A 25,760-nucleotide genomic window follows, 5' to 3' on the forward strand; every position below is an offset into this window, starting at 1 on the left:
TTGGGCCCAGAACTTTGGATGTCAATGACCAAGCTTCGCTTTGTTTACTGTACCAACATGGGAAGGAGAAGGAATTTGTGCCAACTTCACGCAGTGACTTCACTGCGTGAAGAAAGGAACAAGTTTCACTTTCAGCAAAGCGGTTCATTTCCTAGTCAGCAAAGCGGTTCATTTCCTTTGCCAAATATTTTAGTGGAAAATTACTTCTTTCTCGAAAACCACATTACTTCAAAGGGAGCCGTTCCTCACAATGTTTTATACTATCAACAGCTCCCCATTACCCGTTATACCAAATAAGATTTTATGCTAATAATTATTTTGAGTAATTACCAATAGTGTCCACTGCCTTTAAGGAACCTTTTCAATGGATATGATGTCCCCTTTTACTGGTCCAGAAAGTGCATTATCTTCACTCCCTAAAACTTGAAAATACATTTTTTATAATTCCCTACAATTTGTAATACATATTTTACTGTGTATGCCGAAAACACTAAAGGCATGCCACACTATGGGCTTTTGACCATCAAATATATATGTGTAGCTTCTATATTTAATCCATAAAGTGACGAGAATACAGTCAGTACCAGCCTGTTCATTATTATTATTATTATTATTATTACAAATAATCTCTGGTATTCTGCACTATAATTCCGATTCTCAATTTGGGTTGAAATCTTCAGAATTGATTCCATTTAAAAAATGCAAGTCACAAAATTCGCTAGAAAATTAATGTAAAAAGCCCGGTTCATACTTCCTGCGAATTATACGTCACAACTCTGTTTTCGCTGTGATATTTGCAATTTGAGTTGAGCCCAACTCAAAGTTATTTGTTGTGAATTTGTGACGTCAACATTCGTATCGCATTCGCAGGTAGTATGAACCGGCTATAGCCTTTTTGAGACAAGGTGGCCACAATAGGAGTTCACTCTTTGGTTCCAGTGTACAGACAGATTTGCCCAAACCTCAGTGTTATAGTATTGTGTCCACCCTATCTCAAAATGGCTAATGCACAACCCTATACTCTCAGTACAATCTCTCTGTGCTTAGGATTTCCAGGAAATCTAATTAATTATCTACAGTATTTACATTCAATCAAGACGAGCAAAGTTAACTATCTTGTCTCAGGATGAAACTGCAACAAAGATTTGAACTTGGACTCAGCTTAAAACAACACTTTTATAGCAAGAACACTGGTTGATTTGACCAGCACTGTTATGGGCTCATTAGATTGAGACTCAAAGGAAAAAGACAATGACTACATGACTTGTTTAAGAACACTTTGGGTTACTTTCAGTCCAAATAACGTTTAGTACACGAGTGTCATTATACACTGTAACTTGTCAATAGAGGGCGGTATATAAGATGAATGGTATACTACCTCCCATCAAGCACTTTAAAATGTAGTGTGGTACTTACATCCGTTTCAGACAGGCGCTCCAGAGTCGCACCGAACCAAATACTGAATTTAGTACATGAAAAGTTTGACATCTGAAACAGCGACTGGACATGCTAGAAGTCGAAAGAATTTATGTTGCAGTCGTTCAGAACACTGGAGCCCCTTGGTTTCAGACGTTGATCTTGTTATGAGCTAAACCAATTTGAATGTTATGTTAAGTCACCTGTCTGAAAGCAAAATGTATTTGGCTTGACCTAGAGTCGCTTCTAATCTATTTGGTTTGGCTCGACTCTGGTGCACCTGTCTAAAACGGGTGCTAAAAATGTTCCTTCAGTTTACTTCGGGATTGAAAGAGATTTTATTCATTGGGTGATTCTTTTGAATTAGATAAGATAGACCATTCCCGATGAGAACATAATCTGGTTGGCATCCTGCATAGCGTTGATGGCAGCAGCTAACTCTGCCTGCGGGAACAACTCCTCTGGGTAGTCCTTAGCGAGGGCCTTCTTGATCTCAGCTAGGGGTATAGACTCTGCCTGAGACGCAAACAACTTGGCAATGGTGGCACGGAATTGCTTCAGTCTGAAGGTATCAAAACAAAAGTACATCTTTGAAATAACTGCACAAGGAGAGTGTCATTTATTTGAATATGAAGAAGATGAATTGCTTCATTCTTAAGAGCGTCCAGTAAAGCCTGCTTCATACTTCCAACGAAAGCAATGCGAATTTTGATGTTTTTTACCAGCTCATGCTTACCAAAACGGCGCCCCATACTCAATTTATTTAATCATGTTTACTAAATCTGTAATACAATTAAATGTCGTTATTCTTTTATGAGAGTATAAAATAAATGTATTTTTGAATTGAATTGATGTCGCAAATTTGAACAGTTGAACTGTGTTTAACTCCTGCGAAACATTCGCTGCAAAAACAGCCCTTTGACGTTAGCCCTAAGCACACGAAAAGGCATGCTTACCTTTCGATGCTTACTCACATACTGCACGAAAATGAATGTCACAATACAAATCCATAGTAAATGTACAAAATGGCCGCCTAGTATTCTTGCTAATCTGTGAAATACGCTTACACCTTCGCAAATTTGTCTGCTACAGTAAGCATGAAAATTTGCTTACTGCTAAGCAACTCAATGAAATTGGGCCCTGTTTATGAAACTCCAGTTGTTAGCATTGAGGGGAGTGGAGGGATCAGCGTGTTCAGAGCTGGCCTAATTCTCACCTGTCTGGGGTTAACTCCACTGGTTTACTCTCGGCTGCTACTTGGGCGCCACCTGGAGACTTCAATGTAACTGAAAATTAAGCAGACAAAGCTGGTCTTAAAAACCTCGCAGCTAACCATTACATGCACAGTACAACCACTACAATCCATCACAGTACATGGAGTCTGATGTTCAATCAATCAATCAATCAATCAATGAAGCAATCAAAATAATTTCTATAGCGCCAGCTGTGGATTTCACAAAGAGTTAAGACTAGTCTTATCTTGAGTTAAATAAGGGCTTGCAATACGTTTTTTATATCTCCTAGGACTAGTCCAAAGTTAAGACTAGTCCTAACTCTTTGTGACATCGACCCCTGTATCCACAAGTATGTTCAAAGGCGCTTTGACTACGAATCTATTACATAGAGAATGCTCCGAGTACAAATGGGTTTTCATATTTGGCTAAGTTCAATAAACAACAAATGCACCTGAACTGACTATCTTGACCTATTGGTAGGAAGAAACTAAATATAAATAGTACACTTGCAGGTAAAACCATGTGTAAATCTCTTTCCGACTATATTGTCTTACAAACCACTCCACAATACTTGATAACATACTATATTGTCTTACAAACCACTCCACAATACTTGATAACATACTATATTGTCTTACAAACCACTCCACAATACTTGATAACATACTATATTGTCTTACAAACCACTCCACAATACTTGATAACATACTATATTGTCTTACAAACCGCTTCACAATACTTGATAACATACTATATTGTCTTACAAACCGCTTCACAATACTTGATAACATACTATATTGTCTTACAAACCGCTTCACAATACTTGATAACATACTATATTGTCTTACAAACCGCTTCACAATACTTGATAACATACTATATTGTCTTACAAACCGCTTCACACTACGTGTTAACATAGTATTCTATTCAAAACGTTGAGACCACACTGGCTCTTCTCAGAGCCAACACTCCCACATAATAGCAGGGCTGTAATTTGTTTTTGAAAGGGCAAAAGCACCAAGGCATTTTCTTCTTGGTAAAGGGCTCCCTATGATGAAATTGCAAATTTGTACTGGAGCATTTCAAGGGCACCAAGGCAATGACCAGGGAACACAGAGGCAATCGCCTTCGTTGCCTCCGTAAAGTATCAGGCCTATAATAGATTTACACATGGTTGTATACGTTAAGTTTACTACTTATTTATAGTTTCTTCCTATTTATCCACAAAATGCTAGGAGAAAAAGAGGAAGACCTCGCAAGAGGTACAAGGACAGCGTGAAAGACAAAATCACACATGCTGGTATCCCTCCCAATGAGTTGGAACAGTGTGCTCAAGATCGCACAAATTGGCGCACCCTCACGCGCCAGGCCCTTGTCAGCTTCGAGGAGCAGAGGAGAGCTGGCCTGATCACCGCCCGAGGAGAAAGGCTGCAGCTGCAGCTGTGCCTGGACAATATCCATGCCCCAACTGTGGGTGTCTGTGCCGCTCTCGAATTGGACTGTATAGTCACATGCGAACACACTGAATGCACAAAGACGTCATCATCGATTACGACAGACAACCTACTACTACTACTGCTTCAAACAATACTTCAACCATTGAGTTTGTAATTACCTTCCGTGTCGTCCTCATCCTCTTCATAGCTATCAAAGTCATACGGATCAAATCCTTCTTCTCCCTGCTTGGGTTGATCACCTTTCTGCTTCTTACTTCTCTTCTTCTTTCTGTAAAGTCAACACCACAGATTCATGTTCATGACTGCTGTTATTCATATCAGGGGTGAGAGTCATTAATAACGAAAAAGTCTGAAACTTGGATACAAATTCAAAGGTATGTTGAAATGATGGCATCTCCACCTTTTGGTAACCCCTGGGGTTATAGATTCCAAGGAGCTTTTAGAAACAGTATCCAAAGCACTACAGAGGTAGATCAATGAGCAGGATTTCTTTATTTGTGGAAAAAAATATTGTCTGACTTTCTTCACCAGGCAAACATAAAAAGTCTGAATTCAGCCAAAAGTCTGAACAAACTCATTCCTGTCATATCATTTAAATGGACATGTTGCATTGGATCAGGCACTTGGTCTATGAAAAGCGTTTGAAAACCGTTTGTTATAAAATGCATGGTTAGAAAGATGTTTTAAAAGTAGAATATAATGATCCACACAAATGTACCTCAAAATTGCATGGGTTTCTTATACGTTGTGAACTAAAACGGCACTCCAATTTGTAAAGTCAAAATGGCTGATCATGTTAGTTCGCAAGAAAAATTATACAATTTTGAGGCAAATAGTGCTTAAGATTTTGATGCAAGGCAAAGCTGAGCAGGAAACCTCAACCTTAAAAACCTTAAAGGGTGTATGTACTTTTTTAGGACAAAAAACACAATGTCCACAGATTTACACTCAACTTACACAGTGAAGATAATGATAGTAGAAAGCTTCCCTGAAAATATCACGTGCTAAGGTGGTGTAGTTTTTGGGAAATGAGTAAAACAATCTCATGAAAATAATTTTGGTCTCATGAGACCAAAACTATTTTAATCATTTACAAACGTATTTTCATGACATTGTTTTACTCATTTCTCAAAAACTACAGCACCTCAGTAAGTAGTATTTGAAGGGAAGCTTTCCACTATCATTATCTTCAAACCCTGTAAGTTTAATGTGAATCTATGGACATTTTGAAAAAGTACCCAAATCCTTTAACCTTTTAATCCTATACTGGTAAGCATACTTTTGTTGTGCTTAAATGAGCCCTGGTTGTAAGCATGAGAATAAACCCCCCAAGTTACTCACGTTTTGTTGATTGCTTCCTGCCCCTCATCCTCCTCTATTTCTTCATCATTGTCACTCTTTCTTTTCTTCTTCTCTTTCTCAAGGACCTTCAAAGACAAACAAAACATTCAACACAAATAAATAAAAAGAAACTTCCCTTTATACAAACAAAATACAGCTTTCTTAAAATTAACAACAGTTTTCCTAACTTGACTTTTTATGAATTCGGCAGAATTGTCCAAGTTATGGCGACTAAAATCATCTTGGATCTATCAAAAATGTGACCATTTAACCTCATCTGGAAAGGAATGTTAAATACAATACAGAAGAGCTCATTTAAATGTAAGGGTTAAAATGTAGGGGAACAACATATGGTATGTCGGAGGCAACATTTACATGTACTATTCATTTTTGAGAAGCAACACATACAAATGTTCTTTATTTTCTTTCCTTTTCTTTTCTTTTGTTAGTGCGCCATGAGCGTCAGTCATGGCGGATACTGGCGCCTTATAAATTTTCATTATTATTATTTTTATTTATCAAAATCAAAATTACGATAAAAAGCAGTAAAATTGACATGTACCTTTACCCTACAATGTAGAGCAGTAAAATTGACATGTACCTTTACCCCACAATGTAGAGAAAGTCAATCTGTTAAATGATAGTTGGCGGATGTATTTGTCTTTGCACTGATGAAAAGGTTAGCTTGAGACAATATGCAGCAAGATCTTGTGCAGGAATGTTTTAAAAGTGAAAAACCCTTGCAATTGGGCAGTTCTAGTCACTCAGCCTAAATGGCCAATGTCCAGCTTTATGAGGAATCATCATTGCTAGAGACTTACTTGACTTCAGTGGAAAATAAGGCGGCCATCTTGCGCGCTCAGCATGGATTTGCATTGTGACGTCTGTAAGCACCTGAAGGTTAGCATGCCTTTTCCTGTGCTTACAATTAGTAGCGCTATGAAATGGAAATCTCACAATAAACACAAAATGGGCCAATAAGCAGCGCTATGAAACTGGGTCCAGGTTGTCAACCAAGCTAATGGACCCTTCCCATGAAATATGCTAATAACATTCACACATGCGTACAGACCCTATTGGTTGGCAAACGCCATAGAGTTGTGCACTAAGCAGACGCACAATCGCGTCTGTGTCACGCAGCCAGTAGCTGTGTACATAACAGCGCGATGTTCCCTCATTTTGCCAATCCAAATGTTCCTGTGCAATCAACATATTTCATGGGAAGGGTCTATTGTCCTTGGGGATAAATGAATTTGTACCTTCTTAAAGATGGCAAACTGTATAAGCTCAATTGCTGCTGCTGCATCTTGTAGTTCCACTGTCTTACACAGGCGTGCCTTGGCATGAGCCGTCGCTAAACGAATCAAAGTCTCCAAGGATCGAGCAGTAACGGGCTGAGTCTGTCAAACAACGGTCACAAAATAAAACGAAATTATTAAACCTCCTATTTTTTTTTTTTTTTATGCAAGTCGCCAGACACATGAAGGCCTGAAGGCCACTTCAAGGTGTGGGCTACAAATCAACTATTTTTTCAGGCCAGTTGCCACCTACTGTTTCACCTGGGCTGAAACAGGGTTACCCCCTCTACAGTCCATACAGATGTAGGCTTGGGTACCATCAATCAGAAGCTGGGCTGGTCGAGAGCAGAAAGCATTACCTCCCAACTTTACGAAGCAATCATGGTTAAATGCTTGCTAAAGGACACAAGTGTCATGAACATGATTCGAACTCACACTCTGCTGATCAGAAACATCAGAGCTTTGAATCCGGTGCTCTTATCCACTAGACCATGACGCACAATAAAACTCATCCGGTTAGGGTGCGGTAGGACTCCAGTGGTGTATCTAGCAGGGATGGGATGTGGTTATGGGATTGGGGAAATGCTGTACTCGTCCTATGCTCATTCAGGCCTGTATGGTTTGTTTTTGAAAGGGCCAGGACACCAAGGCATTTTCGCCTTGGTAAAGGGCGCCCTATGAGGAAATTGCAAATTTCTACTGAAGCATTTCAAGGGCACCAAGGTAATGACCGGGGGCATGGAGGCAATCGCTTCTGTTGCCTCCATGAAGTATCAGTCCTGCTAATTTTGTATTAAAAGCAAGGGGGAAACTTCCCCCTCCCTCCTACCCAGCTCAAAACTCCTGCTCTCACTACTGACAAACTTTAATATAAATAAGAGACTCTAAAAAATTGAAAAGCCATAAATTAATTGACACAAAAAGGAGTGCACAAAACAAAAATTGAGAAGCTCAAACGAGCTCCAAACCTTTTTAAAGAATGCGCAATTCACAGTAAATCAAACAGACTACAGCAAGTACTGTTTGAAGCTTTGCAGCTTTGCATGGTGTGGATAAATAGGAAGAACCTATTAATAAGTAGTAAACTTGCGGGTACAACCATGTTTCTCCTGAAGACGAGCAGAGTATACCGCTCCAAACGTCGAGACCACATCGGCTCTTTTCAGAGTCAACACTCCCATGAAAAAGATTTACACATGGTTGTACCCGCAAGTTTACTATTTATTTATATTTATAATAGATGTTAAATTTGCATCGGGGATAAAGAATATTAATTTTGGTTTTTTACCCATACACAGATGTGTGTTAGCACTGTACACTCGGTATTTTCCCAGAGTCCTGTGAAATATGCCTCTTCCTAGACTGCACCAAACAAAAAACTTTGGTGTATTGGTAAAAACCAAAATTAATAATCTTTATCCCTGATGCAAATTTAACATCTATTACCGCTGCCAAAACATAGGATTCGAACTGCCTCTAGCTGCTGGGCAATCTCGGTGGTCTAGTTGGTACGACACTGCTCTAGAATTGCAAAGCTGGTGGCTTCCAATCCCACCCGAGTAATATGTCTGTGATTTTGTCAGTGATTTTGTTTCTGAGTATACAGTGCTTTACACACATCGGTGCACGGGTAAAAACCATAATTAATATTATTCATTTCTAGACTGCAGCAACTAAACTTACCCTTGCTACATTATTAGCTGCTTGCTCCTGACTGCGTAGTTTAGAATACTCATCAGCAATACAGTCAGCTGCCTCCCTCGTTAAGACAGGCTTAATCATCTTGGCAATGTGGATGTATTTACGCATAAACTCCATGCTCACAAACTTCTCTCTGTGAAAAATGTTTAAAAGGGTCTACTTATAAAATCAGGTGTAAATCTATTGTAAACAATAATAGTGGCTTCGTATAAAGCGCGCATATCCATCACTCAGTGATGCTCAAGGCGCTTTAACATACATTATTTTCCTGCAAGGTATGAGGGACTTCGTTTGAATTATGAGACCTACTCCTTTTACATAGCACCATGTAATGGTTTCAAGGTGCTGTGGCGCAATATGCTGCCAATCGAACCAGGAACACTGGGGCGCACCCTTTCTCTTTTTGATAAGCGCACTGGGTTCTTTTACGAGCGTTACACAATACACAGGACGGCTTTACGTCCCATCCAAAGGATGAAACATCATGGTTAACTTAAGTAAAAGGCAGTGATAATTACTCAAAATAATTGTTACCATAAAACCTTACTTGGTAACGAGTAATGGGGAGGAGGTTGATGGTATAAAACAGTGTGAGAAACGACTCCCTCTGAAGTAACGTAGTTTTCGAGAAGTAATTTTCCAGGAACTTAATTTTGAGACCTCAGAATTAGAATTTGAGGTCTCGAAATCAAGCATCTGAAAGCACACAACTTCTAGTGACAAGGGTGTTCTTTCTTTCATTATTATCTCGCAACTTCGACAACCAAATGAGCTCAAATGCCCACAGGTTTGTCATTCTATGCATATGTTGAGATACACCAAGTGAGAAGATTGGTCTTTAACAATTACCAATAGTGTCCAGTGTCTTAAAAGAAAACAGGTGTCATGACCGGGACTCAAACCCACACTCTGTTGACCAGAAAAACCAGAGTTTGAATCCAGTGCTCTTAACCGCTAGGCCATGACATGCCACAAAGGGGCTAAAGGTAATATTTCTTTCAGGACACTTTGAAACTAAGTATGTACCTTTTTCTGTTGCCATGGAGAAGGTTATCATGTTTATCATATATGGCCAGTTTTACATCATCCTTCTCTTCTATAAGAGGGTCCCGTGTTGCTAGGAAGTCAACTGAGCTACCAAGCGGCAATGCTGCAAAACAAACAATATTCAACATCAATATACACACACACAAATTAAAACATTGAAATATATAGAAAAACTGTACAATCAATTTCAAAGCAACATCTGTGTAAATAAGGTTTGACCAGGTACTAATCAATTAACTTGTACTTGTGCAAAGAATCAATTTGTTGGGTCGCAGATTAAAAACTGAAACTCAATAAAAAAAACATATGTGTTTTGTCAAAGAAGTTATCCACGTCTTCTTGCTATAAACTGTATTTGGTAAATGAATATGAAGCCTTTTCACACTACTCTATTCCCCTGGGTTACCCCTGGGAAAAACGGATTCACACTATGATCGCTTTACCCCTGGTCTGCCCCAGCAAATGGGCATACCCCGGGGAATAGCCACCCCTGCTCTGGAGTAGGGGTAAGTAGTAAAACCCTGGGGTATTCTTGAAATGTGCAACCGGAACCCTGTGGAAAAGGGATACAGTGTGAAAGTGTGCCGGGGTACCGGTGGGGGTAAAACAAGTCCTGGGGCCTCCCAGGGGTTGTATTCCCTAGGGATAAGAGATACAGTGTGAACAGGGCTTGATGGTGTTTGCTGGCTTACCATCACCATCTTGCTCTCCTGGAGTACGGTAGCGATGCATTCGCAGAACGTGATCTGAAATCTTGCGGTCATGGTCTGGATCCATCTGTAAACATTGCACATTTCTTACTTCATTATTCATGTAGTCTAATCGTGAGTCAAAATACATTTACAAGTTTGATCAAACTGGCTTGCTATTGACCCAATTCACCTGACGTCATATACATGTAGAATAATCTATGGATGCGCCATACTGGTGGGCTATGTCTCTGTGCGTTATTCAGTGAAGTTAGGTAAGAGGCATTTTTAGACGACGCAGCATTCACACGTAAACATAACTGCCAACAAGAATAGTGAGCGTACGACAGTCGCCGCGTGTGACGTGCGTGCAAGGGGTCAATATAGTTTGTGTCTTTATTCTGAACCAAAAAAGACATGTAAAACAAACTCTAGGTAAAATAAAAACATGTAAAACAACGCCTACATGTAGGCCATTACAATCACAATACAGAGTTCAATAAATAATATCAAAGTGAGAAGACAATAAGGCAAGGAAAAACAAGAGCAAAACCATTACAGAAGAAAAGAAAAAATGATGTCAAAGCAACAGCCAGATACAGACAAACAAATTGACAATCTTTCTTACCGTAAGCAACATGCTTACAGCCAGATACAGACAAACAAATTGACAATCTTTCTTACCGTAAGCAACATGCTTACAGCCAGATACAGACAAACAAATTGACAATCTTTCTTACCGTAAGCAACATGCTTACAGCCAGATACAGACAAACAAATTGACAATCTTTCTTACCGTAAGCAACATGCTTACAGCCAGATACAGACAAACAAATTGACAATCTTGCTTACAGCCAGATACAGACAAACAAATTGACAATCTTTCTTACCGTAAGCAACATGCTTACAGCCAGATACAGACAAACAAATTGACAATCTTGCTTACAGCCAGATACAGACAAACAAATTGACAATCTTTCTTACCGTAAGCAACATGCTTACAGCCAGATACAGACAAACAAATTGACAATCTTGCTTACAGCCAGATACAGACAAACAAATTGACAATCTTTCTTACCGTAAGCAACATGCTTACAGCCAGATACAGACAAACAAATTGACAATCTTGCTTACAGCCAGATACAGACAAACAAATTGACAATCTTTCTTACCGTAAGCAACATGCTTACAGCCAGATACAGACAAACAAATTGACAATCTTTCTTACCGTAAGCAACATGCTTACAGCCAGATACAGACAAACAAATTGACAATCTTTCTTACCGTAAGCAACATGCTTACAGCCAGATACAGACAAACAAATTGACAATCTTTCTTACCATAAGCAACATGCTTACAGCCAGATACAGACAAACAAATTGACAATCTTTCTTACCGTAAGCAACATGCTTACAGCCGGATACAGACAAACAAATTGACAATCTTTCTTACCGTAAGCAACATGCTTACAGCCAGATACAGACAAACAAATTGACAATCTTTCTTACCGTATCAAGGACGATAAAGATGAGATCAAAACGCGAGAGTAAAGAATCCTGAAGTCCGATGTTCTCCATTGGAGTTTTGTACTCATCATACTAAACAAAAAAACGCAATCAAGAGAGATCCAATGAAAAAGGTATAACTTTGGTGATAAGCAGTGTTTTACAAATTGTTAAAGTTTTCTATGACATATCTACCATCATACATGGTGAAGCAGTAATATGAAACGACATTACCCTCCCCTCCCCTCAAAAAACAAAGAAAAAAGAAGCAACAAGAATGATAAATTTAGAGATGCCGCTGCATTTGCTTTATAAAATAATAAAAAATATAAAAACAACAGAAATTTAGTACATAACAATCCAATAAATCTACTCTGCATAAGTAGAATAAAGACAGTTCTCTGAGGAACAAACTCTACCTGGCAAGTAGATACACACATGGTGTTTCCAAATATATTGATACTTCACCATCATATAGGGGCACTTCTTTATATCTCATTCTACAAAGATATATACTTGTTCAATCAGATATGATATATGACATACCCTTCCATACACGGGGTTGGCAGCTGCCAGTACACTACAGCGAGCATTCAGCTTAGCATGGATACCAGCTTTTGCAATGGTAACCCGTCCCTGTTCCATTACCTCATGGATAGCAGTCCGATCCTGATCACTCATCTACCAGAAAATAGCAATTGATTGAATTAATACAAACTTTCAGACCAACAGTTTCCTGATGTAGTTTCTTAAAGACACTGGACACCTTTGGTAGTTGTCAAAGACTAGTCTTCTCACTTGGTGTATACCAACATATGCATAAAATAACAAATCTGTGAAAATTTGGGCTCAATTGGTCAACGATGCAAGTAAATAATGAAAGAAAAAAAACAACCTGGTTGCATTACTTTGTGTGCTTTCAGATGCATAATAAAAGGCATCAGCTGAAGTCTTTTATTATTTGAGTGAGAAAATACTTCTTTCCCCAAAACTATGTTACCTCAGAGGGAGCCGTTTCTCACAATGTTTTATACTATCAACAGCTCTCCATTGCTTGTTACCAAGTAAGTTTATATGCTATTAATTATTTTGCGAAATTACCAATAGTGTCCATTGCCTTGAAATTCTCTCTAACTGATATGAAATGATTTTTATAAATGAAAAAAGAATAAGTTAGCCTCATTTGCATAAATTCATGAATTTGCAGTGTGAGGGTTAATCACATTAATGAGTACACAACATGTTGGTTTTGGAATCATAACCTTGTAAATTTGGATTGGGAAATAAAAAGGATACAAATTTGATGATTGTTGGGGTCAACTTTGACGGTCAGGAAATAAAAAAACTAGAAACATACATGTTGTTCATGTAATGGTGGAAATACGATATAGAAAGGTTTGCGGTAACACCATGTAATAATAATCTCTACTTGAGTCGGGGTGGTTCTGAAAATAACTGTTGGTTTCAGCTCAACGTTTCAATCAGTATGCTCTGATCGTCTTCTGGAAAAAGTTGAGTTGAAACCAACGGTTCTTTTCAGAACCACCCCAACTCATTTAGAGATAGTTATTAAATGGTGTTACCACAAACCTTTCCATATATATTGCGATAAATTGCGTACGAATTGATCAAAAATATTAAAATTTTAGTCCAAAGGATTTGATGTTTCCCACCTAAAATTCTTCTCACATTACATAAAAATAATAAAATAATAAACCAAAACATATTTAGGCACCTTATCAAATTCGTCTATACAAACAACTCCTCTATCTGCTAGCACCATAGCACCAGCTTCTAACCGACGTTCACCGGTTTCCTGATCAGTGGTAACCGCTGCAGTCAGACCAACACCAGATGATCCACGGCCTGTGGTTGTGATTGCACGTGGAGCAGTGTGAAGTACATACCTAACAAGGCGACAACAAAACGTCATATTCAAACATTACAAAACACCATTTCAGGACGAACACTTGTCAGACACTCAACTATAATTGCTTCTCTCCACCCATGGGTAAATGGGTACCTGTGAGGGCAGAGATGGTTCTTGTGATTGGTTTAGCCGAGTAGTGCATACATTGCGTACAGGCTGTATACTCCCCAGGGAGTTGAGATGGTTTAAGGAATGATTTAAGGCCCAGTGACCAGGGGTAATAATGTTGGAAGCGCTTTGAGAAGCCCTTTGTGTGTGAAAAGCGCTATATACAAACTGGTTGTTATTATTATTGTTAGCAACTCACTCACTGGTAGATTTTAAGATGTACAGACTAGGTGTTTTAACCTTGTATTTAAAGATGCTATGTCAGATTTTTGGCCGATTTGACCCCAAAATTTTGATTTAAAATTCAATAGGTATTTTGATGGGGTCGAGAAAGTTACAAGCTTTCATTTGAGCCATTGCTCGAAAAAGTCCGCCAATTATTAGGAGCAGTGAAATAAAGTGCTCAAAATTAGTTTTTGTCGGGATCCCGACAATATATCACGTGACAAATTCTTAAGTGTTTTATCAGAAACGTTTTAAATTTTTGTCATGGTTCCCGACCATTAAAAGTAAAAGTTTAACTTTTTTTCGTTAGAGCGGGTGATACTCTTTGAAATACCATTCACTCAAAAAATCTATTTTTTAATGTTTGGGGCAAAAAATCTGACATAGCATCTTTAATCAGATACATTTGAAACTATAAGCAGCGAATTCCTGCATGAACAGCAGGGGGATGTGATTGGCTTAAACACACTCGAGTAGAAAGCCTATGCAGCGTGGGGCTCGGGGTCTGTTTAAGGGGCCCAAATTTGATTTTGAACTGTATCTGTGATGCATTACAAAGGCTTCTAGGTGTACAGCAATTTCATGCTGTAATTCCTTCATAGTTTTAAAGTTAACTTGACACTTGGCTTTCAAGACAGTGCATCAGCTATTTTGCCCAGATGATATAAAATTGTCCACACTTACCTGAGCATTTGTGATTTGGCTGTAGATGGATCACCGATAAGCAACACGTTGATGTCACTGCAAACAAGAAATACAATATCAAATTATTCAGGGAATGAAATTTACAAATCCAGATTTATTAATAATAATAATGACCAGTTTTTATATTATAGCGCTTTTCACACCCGAGGGCTTCTCAAAGCGCTTCCAACATGATTACCCCTGGTCACTGGGCCTGAAATCATTCCTTAAACCATCTCAGCTCCCTGTACACCAAACAATTCTTCTGTCTGATAGATTAGCAGGCCATCCATTAATAAAATGGGCGACTGCATCTACAGTTTGTTATAATGGGTGCGTTCGTTTAGCTTCCCTGCGTCGACCCTGGCCTGCCCCCTGTACGTTCGAATAGCTTTGACGGGGCTCACCCGGGTCAGCCCCCAGTGCCCTGCTTGTGGAGTGGGTCACTTGGGGGTGACCCGAGGTGCATGCTGTCACCACGAGAGGGCGAGTGTGATCGTTCGAATAGCTCTTGTCAGGGGCTCACCCGAGTGAGCACTGCGGGGTCGACCCAGGGAAGCTAAACGAATGTTATCACACAAGCGCGAGTGGAATACGGAAAATATAGCGCTTCTGCGTCCCATATCCAACAGGGGCCCTCCGGTTTGCTTCAACACAACAACCACATTTATGTCTTTAGAACTAGTCTTGGTAATAACTGTATTTCCTGGGGTGGATTTCACAAAGAGTTAGGACTAGTCTTATCTCAAGTTAGGATGAGTTACTCGTCCTAACTTAGGACTTGCCATGCGTTTTTTTTTATATCTCCTAGTCCTAAGTTAGGACTGGTCCTAACTCTTTTTGAAATCGACCCCCGACGAGTTAACTACAATTTGTTTGAAACCATATAACTGTTCTGGTAGTGTAAAATAATACAACTTGGCACAGAACTAATTGTATTTTCCAGTACGCGGTAATCTTCCAATCAGATGCTCGAACCGGAGTGTGATAATAAGCCATAACATACTCCCAGTTTTTATATTGCACTCTGCGTATTGTGAGTGTCAATGCGTCACGCTCCGCATACGGTCAGTGCAAAAAATACATTCTAAATTTTGCCCTGGTAAAACCCCAAACAAAACCTTAACCTCACCTAATAGACCGATCCATTACTATTTCTGCTGATGTTTTTATCCTGCATTTTAATGGGGTGTTTTTACTGTACAGCGTTTTGAAACAGTGTTAATGCGCTTTATAAATGCAATTAAGTTAATTTAAGTCAAGTTAGAATATATTCTTACCCTCTTAGTCTGGTGCCATTCTCAAGAACCTTTTCCACACCTCCCAGCAGCATGCATAGCACAGCTTTCTTGATGTACTCATGACCATGAATAGAGGGTGCCAGAGAATGCGACAGTATCTCAAACACATCTTGTTTCTTGTTGCGGCCAAACCCTCTTATCTTGACCACATCATCAGCAGAAAACGATGGCTGGATCTCTTTACTCAGGAGGGAGATATTGTTGGCCAACATGATGGTTCTGTTGGAAAAACAAGTTAATGTTTAAAGGCACTGGACACTATTGGTAATTACTCAAAATAATTTTTAGCACAAAAACTTACTTGATAATGAGCGATGGAGAGCTGTTGATAGTATAAAACGTTGTGAGAAATGGCTCCCTCCGAAGTAACATAGTTTTTGAGAAAGAAGTAATTTTTCCACGAATTTGATTTTGAGACCTCGGAATTAGATTTTGAGGTCCCGAAATCAAGAATGTTTTCTTTTCTATTATTATCTCTCAACTTCGATGACCAATTGAGTTAAATTTTTACAGAAATGTTATTTTATGCATATGTTGAGATACACCAAGTTCAATCTGCATCCCAATACCCCCAAACCATATATTGCTTGATTTTTATGGATGGGCGTGGGGCCAAGCAGAGCAACCTTATTAGACTACACACTTGGTTATAACCCGTTCACACAGCTCTAAAACCTTACGAAGGCAACGCCGATCCCCCGATCTACAAAAATTATAATGTTGGGACACAATCACTGTCAAAATCAAGCAATTTGACAAATTAAAGACTCCACACAACTGAACTGCTTCTACGTCAAAAGTGTTGCTGACTCGCTGCCGTCATGTTTACAAGACCAATGCCGACCAAGCAGTTGTTTCTACTTCGGAAGGGTTGCCGACGGGGCTGCGTTTTTTATTGCGACCAAAGAGATCTCACGAGGCTGCTTGTTCAATAATGGCGATCCCACTGTGACTACCCTGCTTATTGTTGGCTACGACCCTGCTATGCTAAGAAAATAAAGCTTCACAACCTACGAGCTCCCGCTCCGACCAAACCATGCCCATGGAGATCATCCCCCGATTGGCCCGCGATTGGCCATTCTCTGGGCCACTTTTCCATGGTAGTAGAGAGTGGCTGCTATGTGTGAAAGGGGTAATAGAGCGTGAGAGTATATTGTGGGTAATTATTACCTGAATGTGCCACTTGTATAACTCCCCTTCTTGCTTGGCAGACATCGAAGCGTTCCAATGATCTGCACTCTATCACCAGGCTTTGGAAGGGTACAAATAAATGAACATTTTCAAAAAGGTTTAAAGGCCTGGACACTATTGGTAATTACTCAAAATAATTGTTAGCATAAAAGCTTACTTGGTAACGAGCAATGGGAGCTGTTGATTGTATAAAACATTGTGAGAAACGGCCCCCTCTGAAGGTAGGTAGTTTTTCAGAAAGAAGTAATTTTCCACTAAAATATTTGAATTTGATCTCAGAAGCCATTTAATACGCCCTCCGGGCTGTGATAAAGTGCTAAATAAAAATCTATGATTATTATTATTATTATTATTATTATTATTATTATTATAGGTACCTTGCAAATGTCAACCAGATCATTGTCTGTGATGATGTCTACAGATCTAGGGAGTTGACCAGCTGGAGCTTTCTCGGGCATCTCTTGAATGGTCAATGTCTGATGGTCCTTGTAGGTGGACAGACCATACTCAGTCTCAAGAGGATTGTCCTGGTCATCCTGATGGCATCAACGTTAAATCAAACAGAACAAGACAACATAGATTACACAACATTTATTACAAGTATAGGATTTGAGGCATTGCATGGTGAGGTATCAATATATATTTGGTTTGCGGTAACACCATGTGTGAATCTACTTGCCAGGTACAGTTTGTTGACAGTTTAGTGGCAAGACATCTCTCTAGCAATGCAAAGATTGTTGCAATCTTAAGCCATGTTCGGATTGGACTAATGTTTTACCGAGAAAGTGGTTAACATTCCAAAAGGGGAATCTTACCAGCGTCCGCACTTGGATTAATGACATGGGTAACCTAACCGACACAATCGGTAAAATACATACCGACTAACTTTAGACAAACACAAGAGGGCGCTATCGCAGTGACCTTTGACCGGGGTGCATGACAGTGAGAATGCAATTATTGCAACAGAGCTTCCGTTCGTGTAAACAATGCATTTGTACTTCGGGTCATCACACGATCATGTGGCGCGGCAGGTAGATCGGGGCAACAGATGTGGCTTTTTTACCGGGACGGCTTTTACCCTGATCGCGTTCGCATTGGACTTTTCGGCTTGGTTAACCTAACCTGGTCAGTTTAACCGGGCACCCGTGGGTCGGTTAAACTACCCATTCAGGTCGGGTAAGTTACCTGTGAGGGAAACTTCCTGTAAGTCTGTAAGTTACCCATTTGCTCGGTTAGTTTACCCAAGTTAAGTCTCATGCGAACAGGGCTTTGGTGGGTCTGAATCCCACTCGAGTGATTAGCGTGTGGATTTTCTCACTGAACTAGGAAAGTGTACAGTGCTTAACCCTTAAGAGACCATAGCGGCTGCAAGCAGCTAGTGACCACGTTTTGCTCAAACAAGAAAGTCAAAGAAAAGGTTCGGGACTGAATTGACACTTGTTCCAATGTTGCCTATGAAAACATAGAATCTACAACTCAAAAACAAAACCATGTTTTTCTGTTTCTTATAAACTTTCTTGACAAATTACCTGAAAATAGCGGTGCAGATAACAAGATTAGCAATGTCCGCGCATATGGAGAATATGCATGAATGAATGATCTCTACAGGATTAATACACATCAGTATTAAGCCCGGTTCATATTTCCTATGAATACGATACGAATGTTGATGTCACAAATTCGCGACGAATAATTCACACGGGTTGAGTTGTACTCAACTCTCTTGCGAATATCTCAGCAAAAACAGAGTTGTGACGTCAAATTCATATCAAATTCGCATTTGCAGGGTAAAAATGCAAACGTAAATGATGATGTTACCTTTGTTGGGTAGACTGAACTACTAGGGAATGCATCAAGTGATGTGAGATCAGTGTATTTCCGCTCCATTGACTTCTTAGTTGCTGGGCAGTAGTGAACACTTCGAACAACCTTCGGTCTCACCAGGGAACCTATTTAAAGAACAATCATAATAATAAGCGCTATATAAAGTTGATTACTATTATTATTAAGGGCAGCAGACAATTGGTAATTACTCAAAATAATTATTAGCATAAAACCTTTCTTGGTAATGAGTAATGTGAAGTGACGTAGCTTCGAGAAAGAAGTAATTTTCCACGAGTTTGATTTCGAGACCTCAGATTTAGAGTTTGAGGTCTCGAAATCAAGCATCTTAACACACACAACTTTGTGTGACAAGGGTGTTTTTCTTTCATTAATATCTCGCAACTTCGTGGACCGATTGAGCTCAAATTTTCACAGGTTTGTTATTTTATGCATATGTTGAGATACACCAACTGTGAAGGCTGGTCTTTGACAATTACCAATAGTGTCCAGTGTCTTTAATAATAACAAGTTCTTTTTATTTCACAATAATCATCTGCATGCGCTTTACATTAGCTTTACATTAGTGCCCTGGTCATTGGGCCATCATTATTCCTTTAATCTTTCTCAGCCCCCTGGGGAGTATACAACCTGGGCAACTGTAGGGCTCCGATGGCTTGCCATCGAAATATCAACCTCTACCCTCACAAGTACCCATTCATACCCCTGGGTGAAGAGAAGCAATTATAGTCAAGTAAATTGCTCAAGGATGCAAGTGTCCCGACCGGGATTTGAACCAACACTCTAATGACTTAACCACCAGAACTTTAAATCAATGCTCTTAACCACCAAGCCATGACACCCTAAAGAATAAATCAGGTTTAAACATTGACCACTTTACTATTATACACATTGACTGGCAATGAGGTAACTAGTGTACGTCTTTCCCCCGAGGGACTTTGACTGACCCGAAGAGGACCCATTTCCCAAGGCCGAAGGCCGAGGGAAATAGGCCCCTCTTCTTGTCACTCAGTCCCGTCATCGCAACAAGTGTCAAAGTTGCATTTATTTGAACAACCCCAAGAAGCATCTATTGCTACATTGAAATTCATATCATAATTTGATTTTAACTTACATTTTGTGACGATGCCCTCGACACACACTAAATTGCCAATGTGTCGAGCAGACAATGACCGTGGAGTCAGGTGCTTAGATCCAAAGCTGCCCTCAAAGCCAACAAAGAATTCCTCCTGTTCCTTTCCATAGACTGTATCTGCTGAGATGACGAATTCCTTCAAGGCTTGCTGGCAAGCTAGTAGCTCCTCATGGGCACTGGTTAACAGTCTGCTCATAAATCAAATTAAATACATTAATAATACATTCATAAATACCCCAGACAGTTTCTCTACTCCTATTGGTGGAGAGCGCATCACGTGGGTGGTCATAAACCTTTTGTTAATGACCGTTAAAAAGTGTTAATTCATGGACGTGACACGCGACCTTGCACCTGTTCTTATAAGACAGTTTCTTCATTCCTATTGGTCGAGAGCAACGGCTGAAATAGTTGTGCCACATCACACGATACGCGCGACGCCCACAGCATTCCCTTGTAAGGAGTTGTTTACGCGAGGGCAGCGGAAAGCTCTACCATTTGATAGCTGGAGGGTGTTGTGTTGAAAGAAATCATTTAACAATTATAATTTTTGCATTTATTTTACTTTTTGACCAACAAGTGATGATGTTTTTGACCGAAAAGGTATTTATGAATGGGAATCAAAGTGTGTTGAATCTGTTTTCAACTAGTGGTTAAAACCCGCCGAGGCCTGGTTCTTTATAACTAACCTCGACTTTGTCTCGGTAAATTATCAAGAACCAGGCCTCGTTGGGATTAAACCACTAGTTCAAAACCTCTTCACCACACATTGATTCCCTTAATAATGTTATCATGTGCGATTGCACCACGTGATGAGTAAGCAGCAATAAAACCAGTCAGACGTGAAAGGGGCATGCACCAGCACCATGCAAGCCCTGGCCACGCCAGTCGTATTCCCGAAACCAACCTGTGTGCTAGGTTCTTAAAAACAGCACTTTATCACACCCCTAGGGACGTATCTAATCATTTCCTGCAAGGTATATGAAGCTACATGTAAGTATGGGACCTATTCCTTTACAGCACCATGTAATGGTTGACAAGGTACTGTGGCGCAATATATGCTACCAATCTAGCCAGGAACACCGGGGCGAACCCCATTCTCTTTACGATTGAATCGACTGGGTTATTGTAGTATGTTACACAACACACCGGACCAATGGCTTAAGGACACAAGTGTCAAGGCTCTCGAACTCACACTCTGCTGAACAGAAATTCACCAGAGCTTGAGTACGGTGCTCTTATCCACTCGGCCAAGACACTTTGTCCAACTGCTGTTTAACAACACCCTTTATACTGCAGCCTTAAGATAGTTTTCCCAATGTACAAAGCAAGCCAATTGGCTGAACATTTCAGTCAATAAACAAGAACAACATATTGTTGTGTATCCATGTGCTTAGCTGTATATTGGCTGCTGATAAATTGTTTCCTAAATCACATCCAACAGGGTCCTTAAAAGGAAAATGAGGGAAAACCCCGTCTATACACAGATGTTTGACCACCATTTTTCACCTACTCACCATCCAAACCTAGGGTTTACTTCAAACCCCCCCCCCTCCCTCCCCCAACCCAAAACACACAACTGCATCAGCCTTGGGATTGGGTTCACCCCCATACAACCATGTGAGCAAAGTGAGCCTGCTGTTCAGGGGTAAGGGCTATATACAAACAATGTGTATGCCAACAAACGTTTTGGGCTTTCACAAACCTTAGTGCTCTTTTTGGTGCTTTTCTGCGTAGATCATTGATGTTGACAATCAGACGTGTGCGATTTTTGGTGATCATATCTCTCACTTTTTGATTGTAGACACCCTGATCGGCCTGCACAAAACAAAAACATCTTTTAATCTCAAGTTTATAAGTCTTTAAAAGTGTCATTAGTGTACATAGATTATTGATATTATAATAATGCAATAACAGAGTGGGGAACTGGCTTTAGTCAGCCATTGTTGGTCAAGTTCTGGTCAAGTTATCAATGGTACACTCCACGTGCAGGTTATTATTTATGGATTCTGATTGAGGGGGAGAATTCATCAATTTTTGCAAAATGTAAAAGTTTTAACGATTAATTCACTGAACAATTCTTCTCATCATACCCTACTCAAATCAGTTCGCGATTGCTGCGGCCAGAGATGTGGTTGGCAACAGCCGCCACCTTTATGAATGGATTCAACATTCTTATGAAAATACAGCGACAGTTTATTGTACTGAAACTTTCGCAAAGTGACTGCATTAAGCCGGTTCATACTTCCTGCGAATGCGAATGCAATATGAATTTTAACGTCACACATTCGCAACAAATAATCACAACAGTTGACTGCAAAACATTCGCAGGGAAAACAGTCCTGTGACGTCAAAATTACCTTTGCATTTGCATTCGCAGGAAGTATGAACTGGGTTTTACAGTGACAAAAACCAAACAATGACCCTATTTAAGTCATGTGATTGTGAGCATGGTGAGTATTGAATCTGGATCATGGACAATCCCGAGGATTGTCATATTTGTCTCAACTCGAACCGACTCAATTTGAAAGGACAAGTTACTGTTACACAAATGTAGATAACTATTTCTATTTGATAGGGCCTACATTAAAACTTTAAAAAAGGAATCCTGCCACCACTTTTTCATTCATTGTGAAATAAAAATAAAATAGAGAAAAGATAAGATTTCCAAATCCTGGCACCATTTGCATTTTGACACTGTTTTTTATTTTACCAGCAAGCTGACAATGACATGGAATGAAAATAAACACAAAGCGCCGTCACTGCATGCGTTGTCGCCATGTTTAAATACCCAACACTTTTATTTTACAGACGACAACAAAATAGGGAAGGTACTTAATACTTTAAAAAATGTGCTTACATTGTCATCAAAGAAATCCAGATACTCTCTTTGGTAGTCCCTCAGTTGCTGGTCAATATCTGTGTCCATGTTTTCTGTTTTTCCTGAAAAAAATCTCAAAAAAATTGGTGGGTGAATTTGGCCCGTCTGCTTGAAGGCTTTGTAAATATTTCGCGGCAAATTTCTTACACACGGAGAGCAGTCCTAAATTCGCGCGGAATCAGACACGTGAGTGAAGGTGTTGCGGTGCGCATACACATAGCGCATCAATACTCTAGTCTTGGTTCGGGACGCTGATGTGTTATCATTGGTAACTATTGCCAATAGAGGACGCTGTCACATCCGCACTCACTCTAAAACCCCCGCCATAAGAATGCTGAATAATAATTAATTGTTCAAAAGTTCTCAAAATCTATTTTAAAGTCTCTCTGCAACTTAAAAACCAATAAGGTATACCATTTTCAGATAGCTAAACTTCTGATTTCTTTTAAATTTTTGGCATGTCAGCCGTTTGGAATTATTTTTGGCTAACCCTGGTAAAAAAAACCAATAGTTTCCACGAGCGACGAGGCCCCTTTCCCATTCCACAGCCAAAATAGTACCAACTTAAAAAAACCTAAATACTTATCAAATCTCCTCAAAATCTATGAAGAATGACCCCAAAACGTTCTTATTAAACAAAAAAGGTGAAGACACACAGAGTTGACAATCAGCTTGTAGGCCTATGAATTGCCCATTATTTCAGATCAAGGAGCGGTTTGAAAATTGTTCGTCTCCCGAGTGCTGGGATTCGAGTTATATAGCTCTTCAGAAATAATCTTGGAGCAATATGAGCGCTTTGAAAGCTTGTGTTTGTCTCCGATCACGCTGAGATTGAACAAACACCTTCAGCATAATTCATCTCATCAGAGCAATCTAAAAGAAGCTAAGAAGTTCGATGTTTACATTCGTTTACATTGACAATACATAGGCCTATATATCAAACACACAAGAGGAACAAATTGAACAAAACGATAACTGCTCAAAATAATTATTATAGCATAATTACTTGGTAACGAGTATTGGGAGCTGTTGATAGTATAAAACATTGTGAGGAACGGCAACCACTGAAGTGACATAGTTTTCGAGAGAAAGAAGTAATTTTCTACGAATTTGTTTTTGAGACCTCAGATTTAGAATTTTGAGGTCTCGAAATCAACCATCTAAAGGCGCACATAGCATCGTGTGGCAAGGGTGTTTTTTCTATCTTGCAACTTCGACGACCAATTTGAGCTAAAATTTTCACAGGTTTAATATTTTATGCTTTTGTTGAGATACACCAAGTGAGAAGACTGGTCTTTGACAACTACCAATAGTATCCAGTGTGTTTAAAGGCAGTGGACACTATTGGTAATTACTCAAAATAATTATTAGCATAACACCGGACATGGTAACGAGTAATGGGGAGAGGTTGGCAGTATGAACTGTTATGAGAAACGGCTCCCTCTGAAGTAGAGTAGTTTTCGAGAAAGAAGTAATTTTCCACGAATTTGATTTCGAGACCTCAGATTTAGAATTTGAGGTATCGAAATCAAGCATCTAAAAGCACAAAACTTCGTGTGACAAGGGTGCTTTTTCTTTCATTATCTCGCAACTTTGACGACCAATAATATTGAGCTCAAATTTTCACAGGGTTGTTGTTTTATACGCCTGCTGGCTACTACTTTCATCACATCCCAAGACCTCACAAGACTGGTGGAGGAGTTGCAATACTGTACAGATCTACTTTATCTGTCTCTGTGAAAAGTAATGACGTTCAGTACACAACTTTTGAATCTCTTCATGCTGAAGTTTCCGGAAACTCTAAATCTGTTCGACTTGTCATTGTATACAGACCTGAAAGGGATTCAAACGGCCAACATGTGACTTTCTCAAGTTTTCTAAGGGAGTTTGAGAATTTGATTTTGGAATATCTGCTTCATCCATCGGAAATCATTATCACCGGCGACTTTAACATTCATGTTGATGACGTCCACAACACCAATGCAAACCAGTTTAAGCATCTACTTCAAGCTTTTGGTCTTACCCAGCATATCAAGGAGCCAACTCATCGTCTCGGTCATTGCTTGGATCTTGTCATAACTCGTGATATCTCCCCACCAATTGCCTCAAACTTTATTATTCTACCTGGATTATCTGACCATTATGCAGTCATGTGTAACTTGAGTCTGTGCAAGCCCAAAGTCCCAACCGTCACTATAAAGAGCCGACAATGGAAACATGTGAATTCTCCCGAAGTGTTCCACGACATAGGCACTCATTTAGCAAATCTAGAAGTTGATCATGACTGCTTGGATTCCTATGTCAGCCAATATTATGAGAGTACAGTCAGTGACATCTTGGATAAATACGCACCTTGGAAAACGAGATCAGTCAAGGTCCGAACTGAAGTCTCCTGGTTCAATGATGATATTCGTACAGCGAGAAAGATCTGTCGTCAACTGGAGCGGAAGTGGCGGAAAAATGGCAAATTGGCAACACAACGACAAGAATATCGCAACCAATGTAAAGTAGTTAGGAATTTGATCAACCAGGCAAAGATCATCCATTATTCATCTCAAGTACAAGAATCCTCAGGAGATTAAAAGAAGCTCTTCAAGATAATTGGTAAGTTGTTGCTCAAACCCAAAACCCCTGTCCTTCCATCCACCTACAATAACCAGGACTTAGCAAACGAGTTCCAGAAATTCTTTGTCACCAAGATTTCAGACATCCGCTCATCATTTTCATCAGTCCCTTACAACGTGCCGCAGACATTGCCACATCTTCAACCAGAGTGT

At 39.6% G+C, this 25,760-nt stretch overlaps 1 protein-coding gene across 1 annotated transcript; it reads right to left on the reverse strand.

Moving 5' to 3' along the window:
• Positions 1–281: 281 nt before the first annotated feature.
• Positions 282–23,113, reverse strand: LOC117300857 (zygotic DNA replication licensing factor mcm3-like). The gene is made up of 19 exons (XM_033784706.1): positions 22,963–23,113; positions 21,808–21,920; positions 20,085–20,293; positions 18,947–19,077; positions 17,506–17,664; positions 17,108–17,187; positions 15,917–16,156; positions 14,637–14,693; positions 13,425–13,596; positions 12,236–12,370; positions 11,693–11,782; positions 10,188–10,272; positions 9,475–9,598; positions 8,431–8,581; positions 6,709–6,849; positions 5,450–5,535; positions 4,267–4,376; positions 2,633–2,702; positions 282–1,978 (listed from the first exon to the last, which is right to left on the reverse strand). Exons 1-19 carry the CDS (start codon positions 23,029–23,031, stop codon positions 1,780–1,782), a joined length of 2,421 nt encoding a protein of 806 aa, XP_033640597.1. The 5' UTR covers positions 23,032–23,113; the 3' UTR covers positions 282–1,779.
• Between the last annotated feature and the right edge of the window lie 2,647 nt (positions 23,114–25,760).

This window comes from Asterias rubens, chromosome 16 (genome assembly GCF_902459465.1).
Source record: "Asterias rubens chromosome 16, eAstRub1.3, whole genome shotgun sequence".
Taxonomy (NCBI): domain Eukaryota; kingdom Metazoa; phylum Echinodermata; class Asteroidea; order Forcipulatida; family Asteriidae; genus Asterias; species Asterias rubens.